The 20,905-nt window shown below is 40.1% G+C and overlaps 1 protein-coding gene and 3 pseudogenes across 8 annotated transcripts; 2 read left to right on the top strand and 2 right to left on the bottom strand.

Annotated features, from left to right (window-relative positions):
* Positions 1-511: 511 nt before the first annotated feature.
* On the bottom strand, positions 512-4,707 carry LOC148870615 (L-type lectin-domain containing receptor kinase IV.1-like). Of its 2 annotated transcripts, XM_088971993.1 has the most exons (2): positions 4,568-4,707; positions 512-2,668 (listed from the first exon to the last, which is right to left on the bottom strand). In XM_088971993.1, the coding sequence occupies exons 1-2, from the start codon at positions 4,568-4,570 to the stop codon at positions 635-637; spliced, it is 2,037 nt and encodes a 678-aa protein (XP_088828119.1). In that variant the 5' UTR covers positions 4,571-4,707; the 3' UTR covers positions 512-634. The 2 variants fall into 2 exon arrangements, with proteins under 2 accessions (XP_088828119.1, XP_088828118.1); XM_088971992.1 differs by lacking the exon at positions 4,568-4,707 and having other exon boundaries at positions 512-3,813.
* LOC148870614 (L-type lectin-domain containing receptor kinase IV.1 pseudogene) lies at positions 4,026-7,064 on the top strand (annotated as a pseudogene). The gene is made up of 2 exons (XR_016107665.1): positions 4,026-4,283; positions 4,486-7,064. The product of XR_016107665.1 is annotated as an L-type lectin-domain containing receptor kinase IV.1 pseudogene (transcript).
* Positions 7,065-13,874: 6,810 nt separating this feature from the next.
* On the bottom strand, positions 13,875-16,409 carry LOC148870613 (L-type lectin-domain containing receptor kinase IV.1 pseudogene; annotated as a pseudogene). The gene has a single exon (XR_016106671.1). The product of XR_016106671.1 is annotated as an L-type lectin-domain containing receptor kinase IV.1 pseudogene (transcript).
* Positions 16,410-16,640: 231 nt separating this feature from the next.
* LOC148870612 (L-type lectin-domain containing receptor kinase IV.1 pseudogene) lies at positions 16,641-20,615 on the top strand (annotated as a pseudogene). Of its 4 annotated transcripts, none has more exons than XR_016106674.1 (2): positions 16,641-16,832; positions 16,972-19,215. The product of XR_016106674.1 is annotated as an L-type lectin-domain containing receptor kinase IV.1 pseudogene, transcript variant X3 (transcript). The 4 variants fall into 4 exon arrangements; XR_016106673.1 differs by adding an exon at positions 20,480-20,615 and having other exon boundaries at positions 16,739-19,080; XR_016106675.1 differs by having other exon boundaries at positions 16,756-16,832; positions 17,083-19,215.
* Positions 20,616-20,905: the final 290 nt, after the last annotated feature.

The raw sequence follows: 20,905 nt of genomic DNA, 5'->3' as shown, positions 1-20,905 counted from the left end.
TTAATACAGAGGGAATTCATAAATTGTACCTCTATTTATTTATTTATTTTTTTATAAAACAACTTTGTCACTTTTTTTTAGGTAAAAAAGGGTTATGTAAAGTGCTCGTTTGGTCAGAACATGTGCTGCCTGATTAGTAGAACGAGCAAGGAGCAACCAACCGGACCGAGCAATGAGGGAGACTTGACAAAACGTGTCTGCAATATGCAATAAAGTGTCTGATCTTCTTCGGAGGAGTATCAGGGTTCGTTCAACAGACATCTATCAATAAGGAGTGAGTCGAGGCCCAACCCTTGAGCAAACAAGAGGGCCTGTGATGCCGCTTGAGCTTCTAACTCCAGAGGTTCACCAACAGTCAAATTAATTGCCCTTGCAAAGCAAAAGGCTCCAGCAGAGTCTCTGAGAATACAGCTGCAGGCCCCAGCTCCTCCAGAGGACAAATTACAAGCCCCATCAAAATTCATTTTGACAAGTACCCTTACAACTTTGTCACTTTGATATACAGAGAGAATGGAACAATTAATGAGAAATGCTTTTATTGATCAGATGCTTACATTAATTCCCCAATGATCAGACAATGTTATCAGTTTAATTGTCACTCAACTTACAGATCAATATATCCAAGAAATTAAATTTAACGGCCGGTAGAGAGAAGGCAGTCTTCAATTAACGATACTTGAGTGGTGGATGTCTTCTCTAGGGAGTAAGACAGATAGGAGGAGGCATAGTTGCTGAAGCCTTCACCGTGTGCAAATGGAAGACCACTTGCAGTGAGCTCATGCAAAGACGAGTCTGGTAGAGGGGCATCCCCGGCCAAATACCTCACTACATGCCGCATCGTCGGCCTGTCACTTGGAATGGAATGACTGCATAGCAAACCGAGTTTCAATACCAACTCCATTTCCTCACCTACAAAATCACTACCCAGATTGGGATCCACCGTCTCAAGAATATTCCCTCTACTCCAACATGAGAATACCCAATCCACTAAAATTTCATCCTCCTCTGGTGCTCGTGGATCGATCGGCCTTCTCCCACAAGCCACTTCAAGCATAAAAGCCCCGAAACTGAAAACATCTGTACTCGGTGATGCCTTGCTGGTTTTAGTAATCTCTGGTGCAAGGTAACCTAGCGTCCCTATCACACGGGTAGTTTTGGGATCGGTTCCACGATCGTATAGTCTTGCTAGCCCAAAATCTCCCAACCTTCCATTAAATTCACTGTCTAACAACACATTGCTGGACTTGACATCTCTGTGAACAACCACCTGCTCCCATCCTTGGTGCAGATAAAATAACGCAGACGCTACTCCTTTGATGATTCGAAATCTTTGACCCCAATTCAGTGTGGTTTCTGGACCTGATTGGTTGAAGAGAAACTTGTCTAGACTTCCATTTGGCATATAATCATACACCAATAAGAGCTCTCCTTTACGCCGGCAATAGCCCAAGAGCTGTACCAAGTTCTTGTGACGCAGCCGACCCATGCTAACAATCTCAGCAACGAATTCTCTAACTCCTTGTCTAGATTCATGAGAGACTCTCTTCACTGCAACTTCCATTTTTGAGGTGGCTAACACACCTCTATAGACCCTACCGAATCCGCCGATACCCAGAAGCTCCCTGTCCCTAAATCCCTTGGTGGCGATATAAAGATCTTTGTACTTGAACCTTTGAGGCCCATAGTCTAATTCCCAATCTTCAACTAGTTCAGCGAACTTTCTCTTCGTTCTCACAATGAAAAAGACAATGAAGACCACCGTGGAAGCTAAAACCAGAGTGATAATTGGCAATCCCACCGTCAAAATTTTGGGGTGCTCTTTGGGTCCTACTCGAGGTAACTTTGGAAGTTGGGAGATGGTGAGATTTTTAGCAGGCCCGTTCACCTTAAAGCTCCATCCCAACACGTAATGGGATGTAGAAAAGGTGCCCGTCGATGAGGAGAAGCCAACGTACATGAGGTCTTCCATGACTGAAGAGAGATTGTAACTCAACGACAAGAGTGGTTTATCTGGTTTAGGGACATCAATCGGAGCTATCGTTACATTCATTTGCCTCTGTAATCCATTGTATTCGATCCATACTTGCATTGCTTTCCCACTTACGAGGCTTAAGTTCTTATACCCACCATTTTGAGGGGTAAAATAAGACGCCGGAAGGGAAACGACAGACTTTATGTCGTTAATGTCGATACCAACATGGTTGTTATCGATATCAGATACAGCTTCGTTCTTGACAGTGTCGAGCTCAACCACGACAATATGATTAGACGGATTACCGTTGGTGGACTCGTTGAAGAGGCCTAGATATTGATTGGGTAGAGCTCCTGATAAGTTTCTTGAGGGTGTGATAACGAAAGCAATCCCATTACCGCTTACATTTGGGAACAGAGAGTGTATACCGAATACGAAAGTGGTAGAGAAAGTAAGAATGGTACCGTCCGATGTGTTCTTGAAGCGGAGCGGGAAGGGATAGAAGGCATGGCCCATCACTTGTCTAGATTGGGGGGTTAGCTTCAAGAGGCCGTCGGGTGTAATCTCTGCTAGACCGTCCACGCTAATATTGGAACCTTGGAAGCCATTAAAGGTAAAATCAGCATCTTCTGAGGCCGCCAACGTCACAAGCAGAGGAAGAAACGGGCATAGAAGCAACAGCAGCGGCAGCTCCAGCTTCACAAATAAGGTCGACATCTAGTTCAGCAGATGACCGATCGAAGAATTAAGATCATACTAATTGGTTGTGTGCGTGTGCTCCTATATTCATAAATTAAATTACTATGCGGGAGAATTGCATTAAGCCAGAGATATGATGATCCTTATTCTTCTTAACATGGCCAGAACAATTGAACAATTGAAACCACGTTTCCCCCTACTTCTGTTTATACTTTCTGGGTCTGGGGGTAGACAATACAAAACCTGGCTGACCAGAGAGAGAGAGAGAGAGAGAGAGAGAGAAAGAGGCTTTGGGCTGTTTGTGTGAATCTGTTTGCTAATCTTCAATGTGCTGGTAAACTGTAATTGAGCCAGTGGAGAAGAAAGGGGAAGGACCCTGGGGAGGAAGAAAGGCTGTGCAGAGTTTTTTAAGTTTTGGATTTGGGAGAAGTATAAATCAGCCCATCTCAGAATTTATTCAGCCCAAAGTATAGGGGGAATGCATCCTGACCGTGAATTAATGGCAAATTTACGGGCAGGATGTGATTTATAGGGGGACAGGGCTAGTTGCAGGGGGGGCTGTAATTCAGAATTCTTCATCGTGTGTCTCCCTACTTTTCCCTTTGGATTTTTGAAAAGCAGAGATAAAATTATTTATTTATTTTTTCTGAAAACTTTTTGGTTTCAAAGGTCTCATTAATTACAGACCCCACCTCCACATGTTTAAACAGCCTTGCAGAGTACAAGTATCCAATTATCCAACACCGGAAAACCATTTTTTTTCAGGCCTTTCCAGACCAAAACGTCACCATTGAGCAGAGACATCAACCCAATAAGGCAAAACTCACCATTAAAACAGAGAGAGCAACCCAAAAGACAGGAAGACATTATTATGTATTCACATCATCACATGATCTTTTGGAATCAACTCAAATGTGTGGGACACTTGTCATAGATTTTTTTTTTTGCCGGAAAAGCTTACAAGAACCCGTGCACCATGAGTTGGTATTTTGGTTTGTTACAAAAGTGAACGTGTAAAACAAGTTACAAAATTGAATCATGAGAAATTGATTAAATATTCATATATCCTGACTCCTGAATGGATTTGCTTTTTTATACTAGTATATGTTCGCATTTCATTGAAAGGTAAGCAGATATGATCTCTATGTGCTCACCTTGTAGTGTACCAGATTATTTTATTTTTTTTCATTATTCAAATTAGGAGTCATTTGTTTTCAAGTGAAACTCACTAATTATTTGACTGGTTAAACCTAATCCCACTAGTAGGCCGCCAACCTTGACTAACCGTTTTGGTGAAAGTAGTATAGAAGCTCAACTTAAAATATCTGTTTTTACTGAACTGTTGGCTTGACTGGGGGTCAAGAATCCTTTTCTGTGGACTCTTGAGTCTGTAGTCTGTACAGCCAAGACGTGTAGAGAAGTTTAGAGAACCTACTCGAAGGAAAACATGGCAGTTGCCGGTTTCCTTTCCTAACTCATGGGTTTTAATTTCTATTTTGTAGCCTGTTATCGGGTTTTATTCTGAATTCTGTAGCCTGTTACGCACGGCTCGGATGACCGGCGTCTCTCCGATTATGGAGGGGTGCGGGATCAAGGTCCTGTAAGCTGCAGAGTGAGACTCCCATGGACTCTGGATCTGCTGTAAACTAGACGTTCGGATGACCCATATGGGCGAGATGTTTTCATTTTTCGTTTTGATCGACCCCTTTTCCTTTCTCTTTTATCTTGTTTTTAGTTCTTTTCATTTTTCACGTTATTTCGGTGCCAAATGGATTGCCATTAAACAAATTCTCAAGCTATTCTTTGGTACGCAGTTCAAAATCTAAAGATATCGAACAGAAGAAAAACGTATTCCCAAACCCTCGTCAGCAAAGCAGCAAGAAAGAAGCACTTTACCATGTTTGTCGAGCTCGCACAGTTGTGTCTGGTTCTACTTCTACATGTATGGTTTGCAGTCTCTGAAGATGCTGGTTTCACCTATAATGGCTTCCGGGGTGCTAACTTCAGCCTGGACGGTCTGGCACAGATCACACCAGACGGCCTATTGATGATGACCAACCGCACTGCACAACAGTCAGGTCATGCCTTCTACCCGCACCCACTCCACTTCACGAACTCATCGGACGGTGAAGTGGTCTCCTTCTCTACCACTTTCGTGTTCGCCCTCTTCACCCAGCCCGGAGTCCCAGATATAGCCGGCCATGGATTAGTTTTTGTCATCGCACCTTCAAGAGGGCTCCCGGGATCCCTACCCGACCAATACTTGGGCATTTTCAACAGGTCCAACAACGGAAATTTGTCCAACCATGTTTTTGCAGTTGAACTCGACACAATCCAGAACATGGAATTTGCCGATATCAATGAAAACCATGTAGGTATTGACATCAACAACTTAAAATCTGCTGTTTCTGCACCGGCGTCTTATTTTACTGATCAAAATGGTGGGTATAAGAATCTAACTCTCAAAAGTGGGAAAGCAATGCAACTGTGGATCGAATATAATCACTTGGACACTCGAATAAATGTCACATTAGCTCCGATTAAAGTGCCCAAACCGGATATACCACTCTTATCCTTGCATTACAATCTTTCTTCTATCATGAAAGACACCATGTATGTTGGCTTCTCAGCGTCTACCAGCCCAACTCTAACACCACAATACGTGTTGGGGTGGAGCTTTAAGATGAATGGTCCGGCGAAAAACCTCACACTCTCCCAACTTCCTAAGCTTCCCCGAGTAGGACCCCAAAAGCAGTCCAAGATTGTTACAGTGGGGTTGCCCATCATTGGCCTGGTGTTAATGTCCACGGTGACCGCCGGCACTCTTTTTATCTTGAGGAGGAGAAAATTTGCACAAGTGCTTGAAGATTGGGAACTAGAATATGGGCCTCACAGGTTCAAATTTAAGGATCTTTACATTGCCACCAAAGGATTCAGAGAACAGGAGCTTCTGGGTATAGGTGGTTTCGGTAGGGTGTACAGAGGCACACTACCCACCTCCAAACTCCAAGTTGCAGTAAAGAGAGTGTCGCATGAATCAAGACAAGGAATGCGCGAATTCGTTGCCGAGATTGTTACCATCGGTCGACTGCGGCACCGGAACTTAGTACAACTTTTGGGCTATTGCCGGCGTAAAGGAGAGCTTTTGTTGGTGTACGATTACATGCCGAATGGAAGTCTAGACAAGTATCTCTTCGACCAACCAAAGTCTAGACTGAGTTGGGACCGAAGATTTCGAATCATCAAAGATGTAGCGTCCGCCCTATTTTATCTGCACGAGGATTGGGAGCAGATCGTTGTTCACAGGGACGTAAAGGCCAGCAATGTCTTATTAGATAGAGAATTTAATGGTAGATTGGGGGATTTTGGACTCTCAAGGCTATATGATCACGGAACAGATCCTCAAACAACACATCTGATGGGGACGCTAGGTTATCTTGCACCGGAGATCACTAGAACTAGTAAGCCGACTCCAAGAACAGATGTATTCGCTTTTGGTGCTTTTATGCTTGAGGTGGCCTGTGGAAAAAGGCCTGTAGAACCACAGGCATCGGGTGAGGAGCTTATTTTGGTTGATTGGGTGTTCTCGTCATGGAACAGAGGGGCAATTGTCGAGACAGCAGATCCAAATTTGCGAGGTGATTATGAAGTTGAGGAAATGGATTTGGTATTGAAACTTGGGCTTGTTTGCTGTAATTCAATTCCAAGTGCTAGAGCGACGATGCGACAAGTACTGGAGTTTTTGAACGGTGATACTGCTCTCCCCGATCCATTGTTTGTTAGTGCCAGTGGTCTTTCAATTTCACACCATGAAGGATTCAACAGGCGTAGTATGTTGTGCCGACTGGGGAATTCGATATCTCGATCATCGATGGCAGAGTCTCTACTGTCTACAAGTCCTTGGTAGAAATCTCAAATCTGTTTTTGGTTAACGAAACGAACGGGCATCTGCAATCTGCTGCTGCGAGTGAGCAGAGCTACAGCCACCTAACAATCACGACTGAATATGGCAGTGTGGACCCTGGTGTGTTCCCTCGTGATTTGTTATATATTCTGATTGACACGCTCTGTTTGGCGTGTTCACTCGTGGAAAATGAAAATAAAAATAGGGGAGAAGTACCAATCAGCCCAGATCAGAATTTAGAATTTAGTGGGCCCAAAGTACAGGGGAATGCATCCTGACCGTGAATTGATGCAGAGGGCTAATTGTAGGGGACTGGAATTCAGAATAGGATTTCGTGTGTTTCCGTACTTTTCTCTAAAAAAGGTGGTGTAAGCTGTGGCTCAATGAATTCTGTATCTCTTTGAAATTGTGAGCGTTTTTCATTCAATTTTTGTAATTTATTTGATTCTAAAATTGAGAAAAAATAATAATTGTAATTATTTATAACAATTAGCGTCATTAGACATCACATTAGCTTAATAGTGAAAAAATGCCTAATAATTTAGGAAAACTAAGAAAAATACTTTTCCAAATAGTAAATGTGCACAAAAATGCATACGAAAGATGAAAGGATAAATGTTTTAGTGGTGCTGACAGTATTTATTGAAAAAATGCTACACGCTTCCAAACATATGGATATTCCCTCTCTCTCTCCGTTGTTGTTATACATTCAAGAAAAAAAAAATCACCTTATATTTGCACTGGGTTGGGACAAATTAATGCCAAGCCTTATGGTCGCTGGAGAATTGAAGAGGGAATGCTTGAGGGAGGGTTTTAGGTTTCTGTTCACAAATATGGTAGATGGGGTATGTATTTGATTCCATTTACACTTATTGAAAAAATATTTTGTACTTGTGTGGCCGTAAAAGGGAGAAAAACAATTATTAAGGGTATTTATGACACATAAAGGTCATTAGGCATCACATCAACAAAGCTGCCAAACAAGGGTTCATGTAGTAGGCAGGTTAGATAAGCACAATGAGTGAATACGTAATAGATGTGTGACACATATCCCATTAATGTGCTTTTCATCCAAACATTTTTGTTCCATTAGATAGAAATTATCCATTGTTTTATTATTTTTGTCAAAATAATTAAAAATAAAAAATAATGAAAAAAGGAAAATGTAAATGAGTCCCAACTCCCAACATGTTTAGGTTTTCATTTTTCATTGTTTTTATTTTTTAATTATTTTGACAAAGATAATTAAATAATGGATAATTTTTATCTAATAGAATAAAATTGTTTCGATGAAAAGTGCATTAACTGGGACATGTGTCACACAGCTATTGTATTTGCTCATTGTACTTACTTAACGTGCCTATTACATTCAGACCTCCCAAAAAATGCCTATCCATTGGGCTTCAAAATGAAAATCAATACAGATGTACAGAATGAGGTTTTTGCTGATGGGACACCTATGTGATAGTATTTACTCAATAAACGCCATGATTAACACCCTAGGGATTAGAGGTCTCTCCACTTTTAAATAAATTTGTTCTTAATTAGATCGGATTTGACCATGACCTTGAAAGTACCATTAAGATTTGGGCTGGGCTCAATGCGCCTAGAGTTTTCTAACTCCGGCAACCAAGGTTCAAGGACTCAAGGGTCGTCCTAGATTTTAATTTGTCTCCTGTCTCCTGAATTTACAGCCCAATATGCACCTGAACTTGAAACAACCCCTCCAAATAAAAAGATTATGCTGATCGATCCCATGACTCCTTGGAGAAGAGGAACCCTAGAGGGCGTTACTGAAGAAACAGGGATCCCTAAAGCTAATACCCTCAGCATTCTTACTTTTGCAAATTTGACCCTAATTAACCCAATTTATTTTAAAAATTTTCTTTGAGCCACTCCACCAAAATCTTCTATAGAACTTAGACATTTCGAAACAAAGCTTCTTTGACAACATAAATTAAAGTACAAGGGGAAAGCAGAAAACAATAGATTTCAATATCATCTATTTTCTCGCAAATAAGAGAGTTATCACTCCGGTCTTTCAATCCATGGATGAATCGGTCGGTTGGACCAATTGATCCGTCACCTGACCAGATTTCTGGGTGTATTTTATCCTGAACTGCTCAATTGCAAAAAATCACTGGCTCAATCAACGATCCACTGATCTGCCAGGTTGAATATCTTAATTGTTTGACCCAGTTATTTATTTTCTTTATTTTATAATTTTAGCCATTTTCATAAGTAATAACAGTTGTTCTCATTTATCATATTTATTTTTTATTTATATGATGAATTAAAGATATGTTCAATTTTTTTAACAAATTTTGTAATTGTATTTAAACTTTCTGTTTTATTTAATTTATAATATAATGATTAATCCATTTAACCCCAATGGTTAAAGTATTGATCTGCCACACCTGAAAAGAAAAAAAAAAAAAAAAGATTTCATTTTCCAGTGGTTTTTAAAGACATTGCCTAGCACAAGGGATAAAGACCACTAAAAAATAAAAATAAAACGGAAAGAAATCAGACCATTGCTAGATTTAATAACAGTAAGCCGGTAATCCATCACCACATAGATTTTTTTTTTTTGATAAAGAGCTTCATTACTTCAAGAAAACGAACCATATGGGAGAAGACAACAGACAAAAAAAAAAGATATAACAGAAAAAACAAAACTGAAATCAAAGCACACACCTATAGAAACCGGATCTAGTAAGCACAACAAAGCATGGTTTTCAAAACCGGACTGGACCGGATTGTTGGACTGGAAAAATCGGTAACTGGTCAAGCCCCTGGGTCCGGTTATACTAAAAATTGGAAATCTCTAAAAAATGTTGAAAAAGTTAGAAAGCCTCTGACCCGGGCAATTGGACCGCTAAATCGTTCGACCCAGGCAGTGGTTCATGGATTCTCTTTTTTATTTTCACAGTTTTAAATAAAATAAAAAACAAAAAATAAAGTTACTTTAATATCCCCATCCCAAATCGATTAATTGAATGTAGGGTTAGAACTCCATTTTCGTTCTAACCCTTCGTTCTTCCCTCCTCACAGCCCTCACACCCAACCGACCACCTACGGCAGCTAGCACCTCTAGCATTCGACGATGACACACACCGATCAACGGCGATTAATGGCAATCAGTGACGACGAGTTTGCAGTAGTGGCTAATGTTTTTCCAACTTGCAACATTTCCAGGCTTGTGACAGGTGAATTTGCAGCAGCGGCCATCCCTCACACCCAACTGATCACCTGCAGCAACCAACATCTCAAGCGTTTGATGGCAACACACATCGACCCATGGCAATTAACGACGACCGGCGATGGTGAATTTGCAACGGTGGCTAGCGTTTTTTGCAATTTGCAACAATTCCAGGCTTTGCGGTAGGGGAGTTTGCAGCGATAGGCAGTTCTAAAGATTTGAAGATTGATTATGAGTGTTTTGACACCTAGGAGCAGTTCTAAAGAAATTCTTAGAAATTGAAGAAAAAACAGAGTTTTGAAGTTTTTGCTTGGTTGAAGCTTAGGGAGCATCACTTGGCATGGTGCTTAGGTACAAATTAATGTAATTTTTTTGATCAATTAGGTAAATTTAATGTATATTGAAGTCTTTTAGAGATCAATCTTGGTTGCATAGCAATCTAACATTCTAGAGTGAATGCTCCTATTTCTCCCCTTTTATTTTGGTGCCAAGGGAATCTATCCCTGTGAATCTTGATTTTAGGTCAAGGATTTTTGCATTTTAGGATTTAACATTCTAGATTTTTTTCTGTATTCTTTGCAAGTTTCTGTTTTATTTTTCTGTATTTTATTTTTATATTTTCTATGTGTTTTGTACTGTATTATTTTTTATTTAGATAGTTTTATTTTCTGTAATTTTTTCTGTTTTTTATTTAATTTTATGCTATTCTTTTATTATTTATAAATATATATTTTTTTATTTTTAATTTATTTGTGATGTCACGGGTTGAACCATTCAACCCAGACAGTTGAACCGCTTAACCGGAAACCAATCCCCTGATTGGTTCTATTTCCGATTTGTTTTTAAAAAACATACAACAAAGTAAGCATGTTAAGTGAGCACTTGATACATATTTTGACAACTGCCAAAAGTAGATATTAATCTTTTCCGAGGATAGACCGAGGGTATTTTAAAGGACACGTGTCAATAAAAAATTATAAGTGATCATTTAAGATGCTTACAAGGTTGTGCTTAATCAAAAAAATTTCTAATTCCCCATCTCCGTTAACAACTTTTCCTTAATTTTCTCCTACAGGTCTAACTCCTGTCTGTGATTTATCTTTGTCCGCTTTTGAATCTGCACTTTTCTCTCCCCTACTCCCCACCCACTCATAAAGTCACTCCGAATCCTCTCCTCACTAGCCTAGAGATGATACCCCATTAAAGTTTGGCTTGTCAGTACTTTCTTTTGAATGTACATTAATTGACACAACCAGATCATAAAAAGGTGATGTGATAATGTAAAGGCATTTTAGATTTTCTTTCTATTATTTATAACTCTTTGCAATTAAAATTGTCCATCTATGAAAAAAAAATATTACACTCGAAAGAGAATTAAACACTCAAATATATGTCCATTAGCGAGTAAATCCATGACAAATTTAGATTTTGACATCAGTTTGGGCTCAACGATGGAAGGTATAAGAGAAATTGGCATCTTCATTTACCCATTACAAAGTAACTTCCATTGAATTTACTATTTATGAAGCTTGCACGGTTGAATTTGTTTGCTTGTTCCAAGTCAATCCTTTACTTTGCTTTCCAACTAAGTCACAGACGGACATGACATGCAATTGAACCCAACAATACATTGATAGAACAAACTTCCATAAAATTGAAGATGAAAGAAGGAAAATAAAAAAAGTTGATAAATCATCGTAGACTCTCAATGAAGTATTCAACCTAAATGCTTAAGCTGTTAGGTGAGATCTCTGAATAGGCTTTCATTCTTTAATATACCTAAAAGCCTATTGGGCTTGAAGTGTGAATAAGCACAAGCCCATGTACACCTTGTGTTAAAATTTAATGAATTATAATGGAGGCAACAAAATACTAGACTACTTAGTCAAACAGGCTGTGATACCATTCCAAAAAACAATTCGTTCTTAAAGCTTAAGCTGTTAGATAAGTTCCCTGAATAATCTTTTATATTCTTAACACAGACTGGTTGACTAGAGATCATGCTCAATATATGATGGAAGGTAGAAAAGAAATTCACGTTTGTGCTTACCCATTACAAAGAAATTTCCGTTGAATTTACAGTATATGAAGATGTGTAGCCACCGTTTACATAGGTTTTGAACGAAGAAAAAAAAGTAGTTAATGGGAAATGGATGCTATCAAGAGACGGAAGAATGAGTGAATGAAATGTGACAGGTATAGAATTCTTTAGGACACCCACCATTCTTCCTGCATGTTCTCTAAGGAATCCATTGCTTGTCTTAAACGATTATTCACTTGAACTTAGTTGAATTCCTCTCGGAATTCAATTATCTTCGCATGATGTCATTGGAGGTTTTCTTTGGAGGAAAGTGTTGCTGGAGAAGCTCAAATGTCAAAATTATCTTGGAGAGAAAGGAAATATGAAAATTTGTGGGAAGAAACTTAATGGGGGGAGAGGGAGAAGATGTGCAATGGAATGACTTTGGTGTTAACTCTCATATTTAATAGATAATTTTGTGATATTAAAGCTGCATTTGGTTGCAATGCAAATTTATTTGTAGTACCGATACAAAACTATAGTAGTGCAAATGATTTGGGTGCAAATTCTGATTTATTTTTATTTCAAAATTTACCATATTTTGTTCTATTGAAGTATAAATGAAGTAAAATAAGACTTAAAGCAAAATAAAATAAAACCTAAAATAAAATTAAATTAGAATTTTCATTCTTTTCATTTGCATTTGTATTAATGTATAGGTTGTAAAAGGACAAAATTTGTCCTTACTAGTTAGAAAAGTCGTTTTCCAAAAAAAAAAAAAAAACCTGTCTCCTCGGGATGTGCAGAGGTTGATACCTGTCAGATTATCATCCCTAAAAATAAATATTTTGGAATTTGAACCAATAACACACTATAGTGAAAACGCAGTATAAATTTAAGTGGGTGCATATATGGATCCAAATCGGACCACCCTTACATAATGAATCAAATTCAAATGAACAGATGCCATTTGTGGTACTAGCTATGATATATTGATTGTTTAGTGCAAACCGGATTTCCTGTCCACTACTCTCTACCTACAACTCTACCCCCTTCATTTGCAGTCATACAATGTCATCGTGTATTGTGAGATGTGCGGCTGCAATGCTCTCTCTGTCTCTCATTCATGGGTGCTAAGATTCCTATTCTGTGATTGACAAAATGTTCCCTGGACACTTATATTTTTGGACAAAAATAGAAAGCAACTGATAAATAATTCGGGGATGACCTCAGATTATACGAATCATTTTGGTCCACACCAGATAAGCATGGGTGCTAGATTCCAATTGCCAATTGACAAAATGCTCCTTCTCCATCATGCATGAGAAGAGACTTGAATTTTGGAACAAAAAAGATGGAAAACAACTGATAAATAATTCAATTATTACCTCATATGTTAGCTGCTTTACCGGGTGTAGGACCAATCATTTTGCTTCACACAGCTAGGTTCCAATGGGCGATTGACAAAATGCTCACGAGAGGAGACTGTATTGAAGTTTTGGACAAGAATATAGAAAGCAACTGATAAATAATTTAGTGATTACCTCATATTATAGCTGTTTTTATGGGCTAGGACGAATCATTTTGCTCCACACCCAGCTAGGCATGGCTGCTAGATTTCGATTTGCAATTGACAAAATGCTCCCTCTCCCTCATGAGAGGAGACTGTTAAGTTCTTGGACAAAAGTATAACTGATAAATTATTTGATGATCGATTACCTCAGATTAGCTGAACACGATAGCTGCATGTTTTACAGGCTGTGGGACTAGTCTCAGAATCAGCCCATAACATTACATAGAAATCATAACAATCAACTTAAATGGTTGGAGCTGAGCTAGTTCTCTAATTCAGTCCCCCATCCCGTGGTAAAGATTTCATGAAACAAATTCCACTGAAAACATTGAAAACTGAAAAAGTTCCAAAAGACACCCAAGGAGTATCACGTTACCCAGTAGTGAGTAGTTTGTTTAATAAAAATTCTGTCCAAGCAAGATTTCCCAAATGACAAATGAAAAAATTGAGAAAAGTTAGAAAATGCCAATAGAAGATAAGCTTATTTCAAAGTTGTGCACATTAAACTGTTGATCTCTTAGCATTTCCACTGTGATCATGGTCCTATATATAAAGATTTCGTGAAGCATTTTGAAGTTGTTTTTATTGAAAAATCAACAACCGGACATGTAAAATGCATATCTTTTGTTTTTCTTTCCTTTTTCCAGCATGTCTAGCATCCTTCAAACTACAAGTTTTCTAATCCAACAAATAAATAAAGTTCAACGGCCGGTTGAGAGGAGGGAGTCTGTAACTAGCGATAGTTGTGTAGTCGATCTCTTTTCTAGAGAGGAAGAAGGTTGCCACGTGGCAAACTTATCGAAGCCTTCATCATGATGTGCAAATGCTAGACCACTTTCACTGAGACCATGCAAAGATGATTCTGGTAGAGGGATATCACCGACCAAAAACAGCACCACCTGCCGCATGGTCGGCCTAGCAGTCGGAATAGAGTGAGAGCAAAGCAGGCCAAGCTTCAATACCAAATCCATTTCCTCAACTCTATAATCACTACCCAGATTTGGATCCACTGTCTCCAGAATCTTACCTCTACTCCAACAAGAGAACACCAGATCCAACAAAATTACATTCTCTTCCGATGACGCTTGTGGGTCTATCGGCCTTCTTCCACATGCCACTTCAAGCATAAAGGCCCCAAAACTGAAAACATCTGTGCTCGGTGATGCCTTTCTGGTTGTAGTAATCTCTGGCGCAATGTAACCAAGCGTTCCTACCACATGGGTGGTTTTGGGATCGGTTCCACGGTCATATAATCTTGCTAGGCCAAAATCTCCTAACCTTCCATTAAATTCACCATCTAATAACACATTGCTGGACTTGACATCTCTGTGAACAACCACCTGTTCCCATCCTTCGTGCAGATAAAATAGCCCAGAAGCTACTCCTTGGATGACTCGAAATCTTTGACTCCAATTCAATGTGACCTTTGGTTGGCTGAAGATGAACTTATCTAGACTTCCATTGGGCATGTAATCATACACCAACAGAAGCTCTCCTTTACGCCGGCAATAGCCCAAGAGCTGTACCAAGTTTCGGTGCCGCAGCCGACCCATGCTTACAATCTCAGCGACAAATTCCTTTAATCCTTGTCTAGATTCATGACGTACTCTTTTCACCGCTACTTGGGTTTTGGAGGTGGGTAACACACCTCTATAAACCCTACCAAAACCGCCTATACCCAGAAGCTCCTTGTCCCTAAATCCCTTGGTGGCGATGTAAAGATCTTTGTATTTGAACCTCTCAGGCCCATAGTCTAGTTCCCAATTTTCAACAACTTCAGCGAACCTTCTCTTCCTTCTCACGATGAAGGGGATGATGGTGAGTACTGTGGACACTAAAACTAGGCCAATAAGGGGCAATCCCAACGTCATAAATTTGGATTGCTTTTTTGGCCCTAGTCGAGGTAGCTTAGGAAGTTGGGAGATGGTGAGCTCTTTAGCAGGACCATTCATCTTAAAGCTCCATCCCAACACGTAATGGGAAGTAGAAAAGGAGCCCGTCGATGATGAGAAGCCAACGTACATGGAATCCTCCATGAACGGAGAAAGATTTCGGGAATAGGAAAGAAGGGGGATATGGGGTTTAGGAACATCAATTGGAGCCAACGTTACATTCATCTGTCCTTCTACGCCATTGTATTCTATCCATACTTGAATTGGTTTCCCACTTACGAGGCTTAGATTCTTACGGTTATCACTTCGATCGATAGCATACGATACTTGGGCAAAAGAAACAGATGTCAAGCCGTTAATATCGATACCAACATGGTTGTCATTGATATCTGAGAACTCACTGTTCTTGATGGTGTCGAGCTCTACTGCAACAACATGATTGGACTGGTTACCGTTGTTGGATTCATTGAAGATGCCTAGATACTGGGTCGGTAGAGCTCCGGGTAGCGCTCTTGAAGGTGTGATCACGAAAGCAATTCCATGACCATAAAAATTTTGGAACTTGGGGAGGATCCCAAATACAAAAGTGGTAGAGAATGTGAAAACATTGCCGTCCGATAGATTCTTGAAGTGGAGCGGACAGGGATAGAAGGCATGGCCCAACTGTCGTTTAGATTGATTCGTTAGCTTCAAGAGCCCGTTGGGTATGATCTGTGCTTCGCCATCCAGGCTAACTTTGGCACCTCGAAATCCATTATAGATAAAGCCGGTATCTTCCAAGGCCGCCGAGGACATGAGTGGAAAAACAAACGGGCACAGTAGCAGTGGTAACACGACCTTCAGAAACATCGTCCAGAGATTGTCTGAAAGTTTTCTCGTATTATCTCCTATCCAAAATCTTGTTTACTTTCTTCTATGGTAGAGATTCAACGGATTCCTCAGGAGCGTTAGAACCACTCAGTCAGCGTTAAGCGATGCAGTAGCACCTGCTCGTAAAACCCAACAATGCCGGAAAAACCTACAACCAATCAATCGGCATTATCTCTTTCTGGCATCATAGACTTTTCCATTAAATCTACTTTCTTCTCCGTGATCAATTTCCGCCTTCCACGTTAAATTATTCAACTATATTGATCTTATCATTAACCACCTTTTTCTGCTTTACCGTTTGATCTTATCGTTAACCACCTTTTACCAAAAAAAAAAAAAAAGGTAATGGGCCTTGTATCTATCAGATTCTTACCTTTCATCAAAAAACAAAAGAAAATCAGATTCTTACCCGAAGTATAATCTATCACATGTGGTCCATTCATTTAACTTAATTTTTTTATAAAAAATTTACTTAAAGTTCTGGATGCACCTTTTTTTTTCTTGGAAGACTAATGTTGACTTGACTTAATCATCAAACTTTTTTTTCCTTTTGGTAGAAAGACGACTCCCGTATTATTACTAACAGCTATCATACATTTAATAGTTATTCAGATTAGTAAACCGGACTTGAATTAGTGAGACCCTGTAGACGCAGATCCCACTTCGGATCACCATTGCGAGTGTAATTAACGTAGACGAGGTATTTTGATTTGGTTATTTGATACCTTTTTCTTTTTCTTTTCATTTTCTTTTAATTTCTTGTTTTCCTTCTCATTTTTCTCGTTATTTTTGGTGGTTCATGGATTGCGATTAGACAAATTAAAATCTCGTTCTAACAGAAAAACGCACTAATTTGTTGAGGCCCTCATCAAGTTAAGCAGCAAATACGCACCTGACCATGGTTGTCAATCTCGCGCATCTGTTTCTGTTTTTCCTTGTCTGGTTTGCAGATTCTAAGGATGATGGTTTCACCTACAATGGCTTCCGGGGTGCTAACTTGAGCCTGGACGGTTTGGCACAGATCACACCAAACGGACTATTGATGATAACCAACAGCACTTCAGATGAGAAAGGTCATGCCTTCTATCCGTACCCACTTCACTTCAAGAACCCGTCGGACGGTGAAGTGGTATCCTTCTCAACCACTTTCGTGTTCGCCCTCTTCAGCCAGCCCGGAGCCCCAGATATCGGCGGCCATGGATTAGCTTTCTTTATTGCACCTTCAAGAGGGTTCCCGGGATCTCTAGGAGACCACTATCTAGGCATCTTCAACAAGTCCAACAATGGAAATCCGTCCAACCATATTGTTGCAGTTGAACTCGATACAATTGAGAACGTTGAATTGACTGACATCAATGATAACCATGTAGGTATTGACATTAACAGCGTAAAATCAGTTGATTCCGCACCGGCTTCTTATTTTACTGGTGAAAATGGTGGGCTTAAGAATCTAACTCTCAAAAGTGGGAAAGCAATGCAACTGTGGATCGAATATAATCGCTTCGACTCTCGAATTAATGTCACATTAGCTCCGATTAATGTGCCTAAACCGGACATTCCACTCTTATCTTGGGTTTACAATCTTTCTCGGATGATGAAAGACAGCATGTACGTTGGATTCTCGGCGTCTAATAGCAGAGCTCTAACACCACAGTACGTATTGGGGTGGAGCTTTAGGATGAATGGTCCAGCCCAAGAGCTCACTCTTTCCCAACTTCCAAAGCTTCCCCGGGTAGGACCCAAACCACAATCCAAGCTTGTCAAGGTTGGGTTGCCCATAACTGGCGCGGTTTTGTTGTCCACAGTGATCGGCGGCATTCTTTTTATCTTGAGAAAGAGAAAATTTGCAGAAGTACTTGAAGATTGGGAACTAGACTATGGGCCTCACAGGTTCAAATTTAAGGAGCTTTACATTGCTACCAAGGGATTCAGGGAAAAGGAGCTCCTGGGTACGGGCGGTTTCGGTAAGGTGTACAGAGGCGTATTATCCACTTCCAAAGTAGAAGTTGCAGTGAAGAGAGTATCTCATGAGTCAAGGCAAGGAATGCGCGAATTCATTGCCGAGATTGTTACCATCGGTCGATTGCGACACCGGAACTTGGTACAACTCTTGGGGTATTGCCGGCGTAAAGGAGAGCTTCTGTTGGTCTACGATTACATGCCGAATGGGAGTTTAGACAAGTATCTCTTTGACCAAACAAAGTCTAGACTGAGTTGGGACCAAAGATTTCGAATCATCAAAGGGGTAGCGTCCGCACTATTTTATCTGCATGAAGATTGGGAGCAGATTGTTGTTCACAGAGATATAAAATCCAGCAATGTCTTATTAGATAGAGAATTTAATGGTAGGTTAGGGGATTTCGGACTCTCAAGGTTATATGATCACGGAAGCGATCCTCAAACAACACATGTGATGGGGACACTAGGTTATCTTGCACCAGAGATCACTAGAACTAGTAAGCCGACTCCAAGAACAGATGTATTTGCTTTTGGTGCTTTTATGCTTGAAGTGGCTTGTGGAAAAAGACCTATAGAACCACAAGAATCTGATGAAGATCTTATTTTAGTTAATTGGGTGCTGTCGTTTTGGAGGACAGGGACAATTTGTGAGACAGCAGATCCAAATTTGGGAGGTGATTATGTAGGTGAGGAGATTGATTTGGTGTTGAAGCTTGGCCTCATTTGTTGTAATTCAATTCCAACTGCTAGGCCGACCATGCGTCAAGTATTGGAGTTTTTGAACGGAGATGTTCCTCTCCCGGAGACACTGCCGGTGAGTGCCGGTAGTCTTACGTCTGCTCACGGTGAAGGCTTCAACGGGTATGGTATGCCGTGCCCTTCCCTGGGGATTACAATAAGCACTACAATCACTCAATCATCTATTCTCTCCACAGGTCGTTAGTAGAAATATGGTTCGTTAATGAAGCAGCTTAGGCGTTTATTGCAAGGTAAGTGGTTTGACCAATCTTTGTGCGAAAATAAAAAATAAAAAGAAGTGATGTAATCGGTCTTTCTTTTGTGTTGTAGTTTATACATCTTTACCAAATGTTAGAATGTTAACACACTACTGGTGTTTTGCTGCATATACTTCACCTCTCTCTCTCTCAGATGAGTCAAGATTGTAAAATCAATTACGCAAATTAAACAGTGTTTCACTTCATATTTTCAGCCTGTTAGGGCACGGAAGGAAGACATAATCTCATTAATTTACTTCAAGAAATCTTCTTGAGCTCCTGTTCTGCGATTCATTCGGAGGAGGGACTGTAATACAATGAAATCTCGCTAGTGATGAAATTTCATCGTATCATTTCTGAGCTGAGACGAGGCCTCTAGATGAATTCAGCCTGTAGATGAATCACAATGGGCCTGGCCCAAACACAATAAGGCCTCCCACCCCAACCCAAACGGGAAACGAAGCACTCATAGCAAAAAGAGTAAAAGACGCCCACCACCAGACCACCAGGCAGCAGAGAACTTCCTAAACATGGCAAGTACAATTATACAAATTGATATCAAACACACCAACATTACAAAGCTTTCAGAATTCCGTCCAGAGGAAGAAAAGAGAAAAAAAAAAATAGAGGAAAAACAACAAACACCACAACCAAAATGAAGCTGGGTTACAAAATATTAAAATTCCAATTTAAAGGTTAAAATTATTGATACAAAATAAGTTAGGGATTTTTAGCCTGCACTCCACTCAGTTATTGCCACATTTTAATGATTGGGTCTAAAAAGCCTATTGATCCCAATTGAATTGACCAACCCAAGCCTGGCCCCGGTTCATGTATAATCCAAGAATGTCAAACTTCAGTTCAGGCCCGGAAAAATCAGGCTTTACCTTAAGCTCAGGGCCTCAGGCCTTGGCTCAATTCTTAGAAATGAGCATCGAATGACCTTAAACCCAGCCAACCCGCCTGACTTGGACTCTTAAACTTTGGATTCATTGATAGACATTACTTATTCTCATAATCGAATAACTAACCCAACTCTAAGCCCAATATCTAACAAAAACCGACCGAAGCCCAATCGAAACCATAAATTTCTAAATCTTAGGACAGATAATTATGGTCCAACTAGGTTTCAGCGGTTTAATTGGGCCAACTCTCTTTCAGTTAATTGATCGGGATTCGGGCGTACTGTGTTCTTACCAAGATTCCCAATTCTTGCACGTGTGCCCTACCTTTCTTTTGATTGAAGTCCACATTCCGTTTTGGTCTAGGCTCTGATTCTTTGCCCCTTTCCTAACGGTAGTAGCTTTTAAAATTCACAGTTAATTTGTTAGGTTAGTAACGGTTTAAGAAATGGCTCCTCTGTAAGTTCACCGTTACATATACGCCTTTGTAGCCTTGTAGGTTAATAACGGTTTCGGAAAACCGAAGAGGACGTCATTCTCTACGGTAGCAGACCTGGATCCGGCATGGCAGAGATCTCCACAGAGCATTCGTCCCCTGTTTTAAGGGCGATGCATGTCTGAACTTTGAAGACGATTGATTACCATTGCTTCAACATCTACAAGGGTACAAGGGTAGGCCGATCGACTACAACAAGACCTACTTCTCCAAGTGGGCCAATGACGTCCTCAAGGTAGAGATGCAACATGCCACAATGAAGGAGCAATAGAATTCAAGTGGTGATTCATGTAACTAACTCCATCTTTCCGTATGTAAAGCCTGCTTGGTGTGAGTATAGAAAAAGAGAGAATGGAGAACTTGAATAACATATTAGTTATTACAACCATAAATTTCTAAATCTTAGGATGATAGTAATGGT

This window comes from Nelumbo lutea, chromosome 2 (assembly GCF_056320005.1).
Source record: "Nelumbo lutea isolate HS-2025 chromosome 2, American lotus-T2T, whole genome shotgun sequence".
Classification (NCBI taxonomy): domain Eukaryota; kingdom Viridiplantae; phylum Streptophyta; class Magnoliopsida; order Proteales; family Nelumbonaceae; genus Nelumbo; species Nelumbo lutea.
Note: the sequence above shows the minus strand (reverse complement) of the source record. Positions and strands in the feature narration are given on the sequence as shown.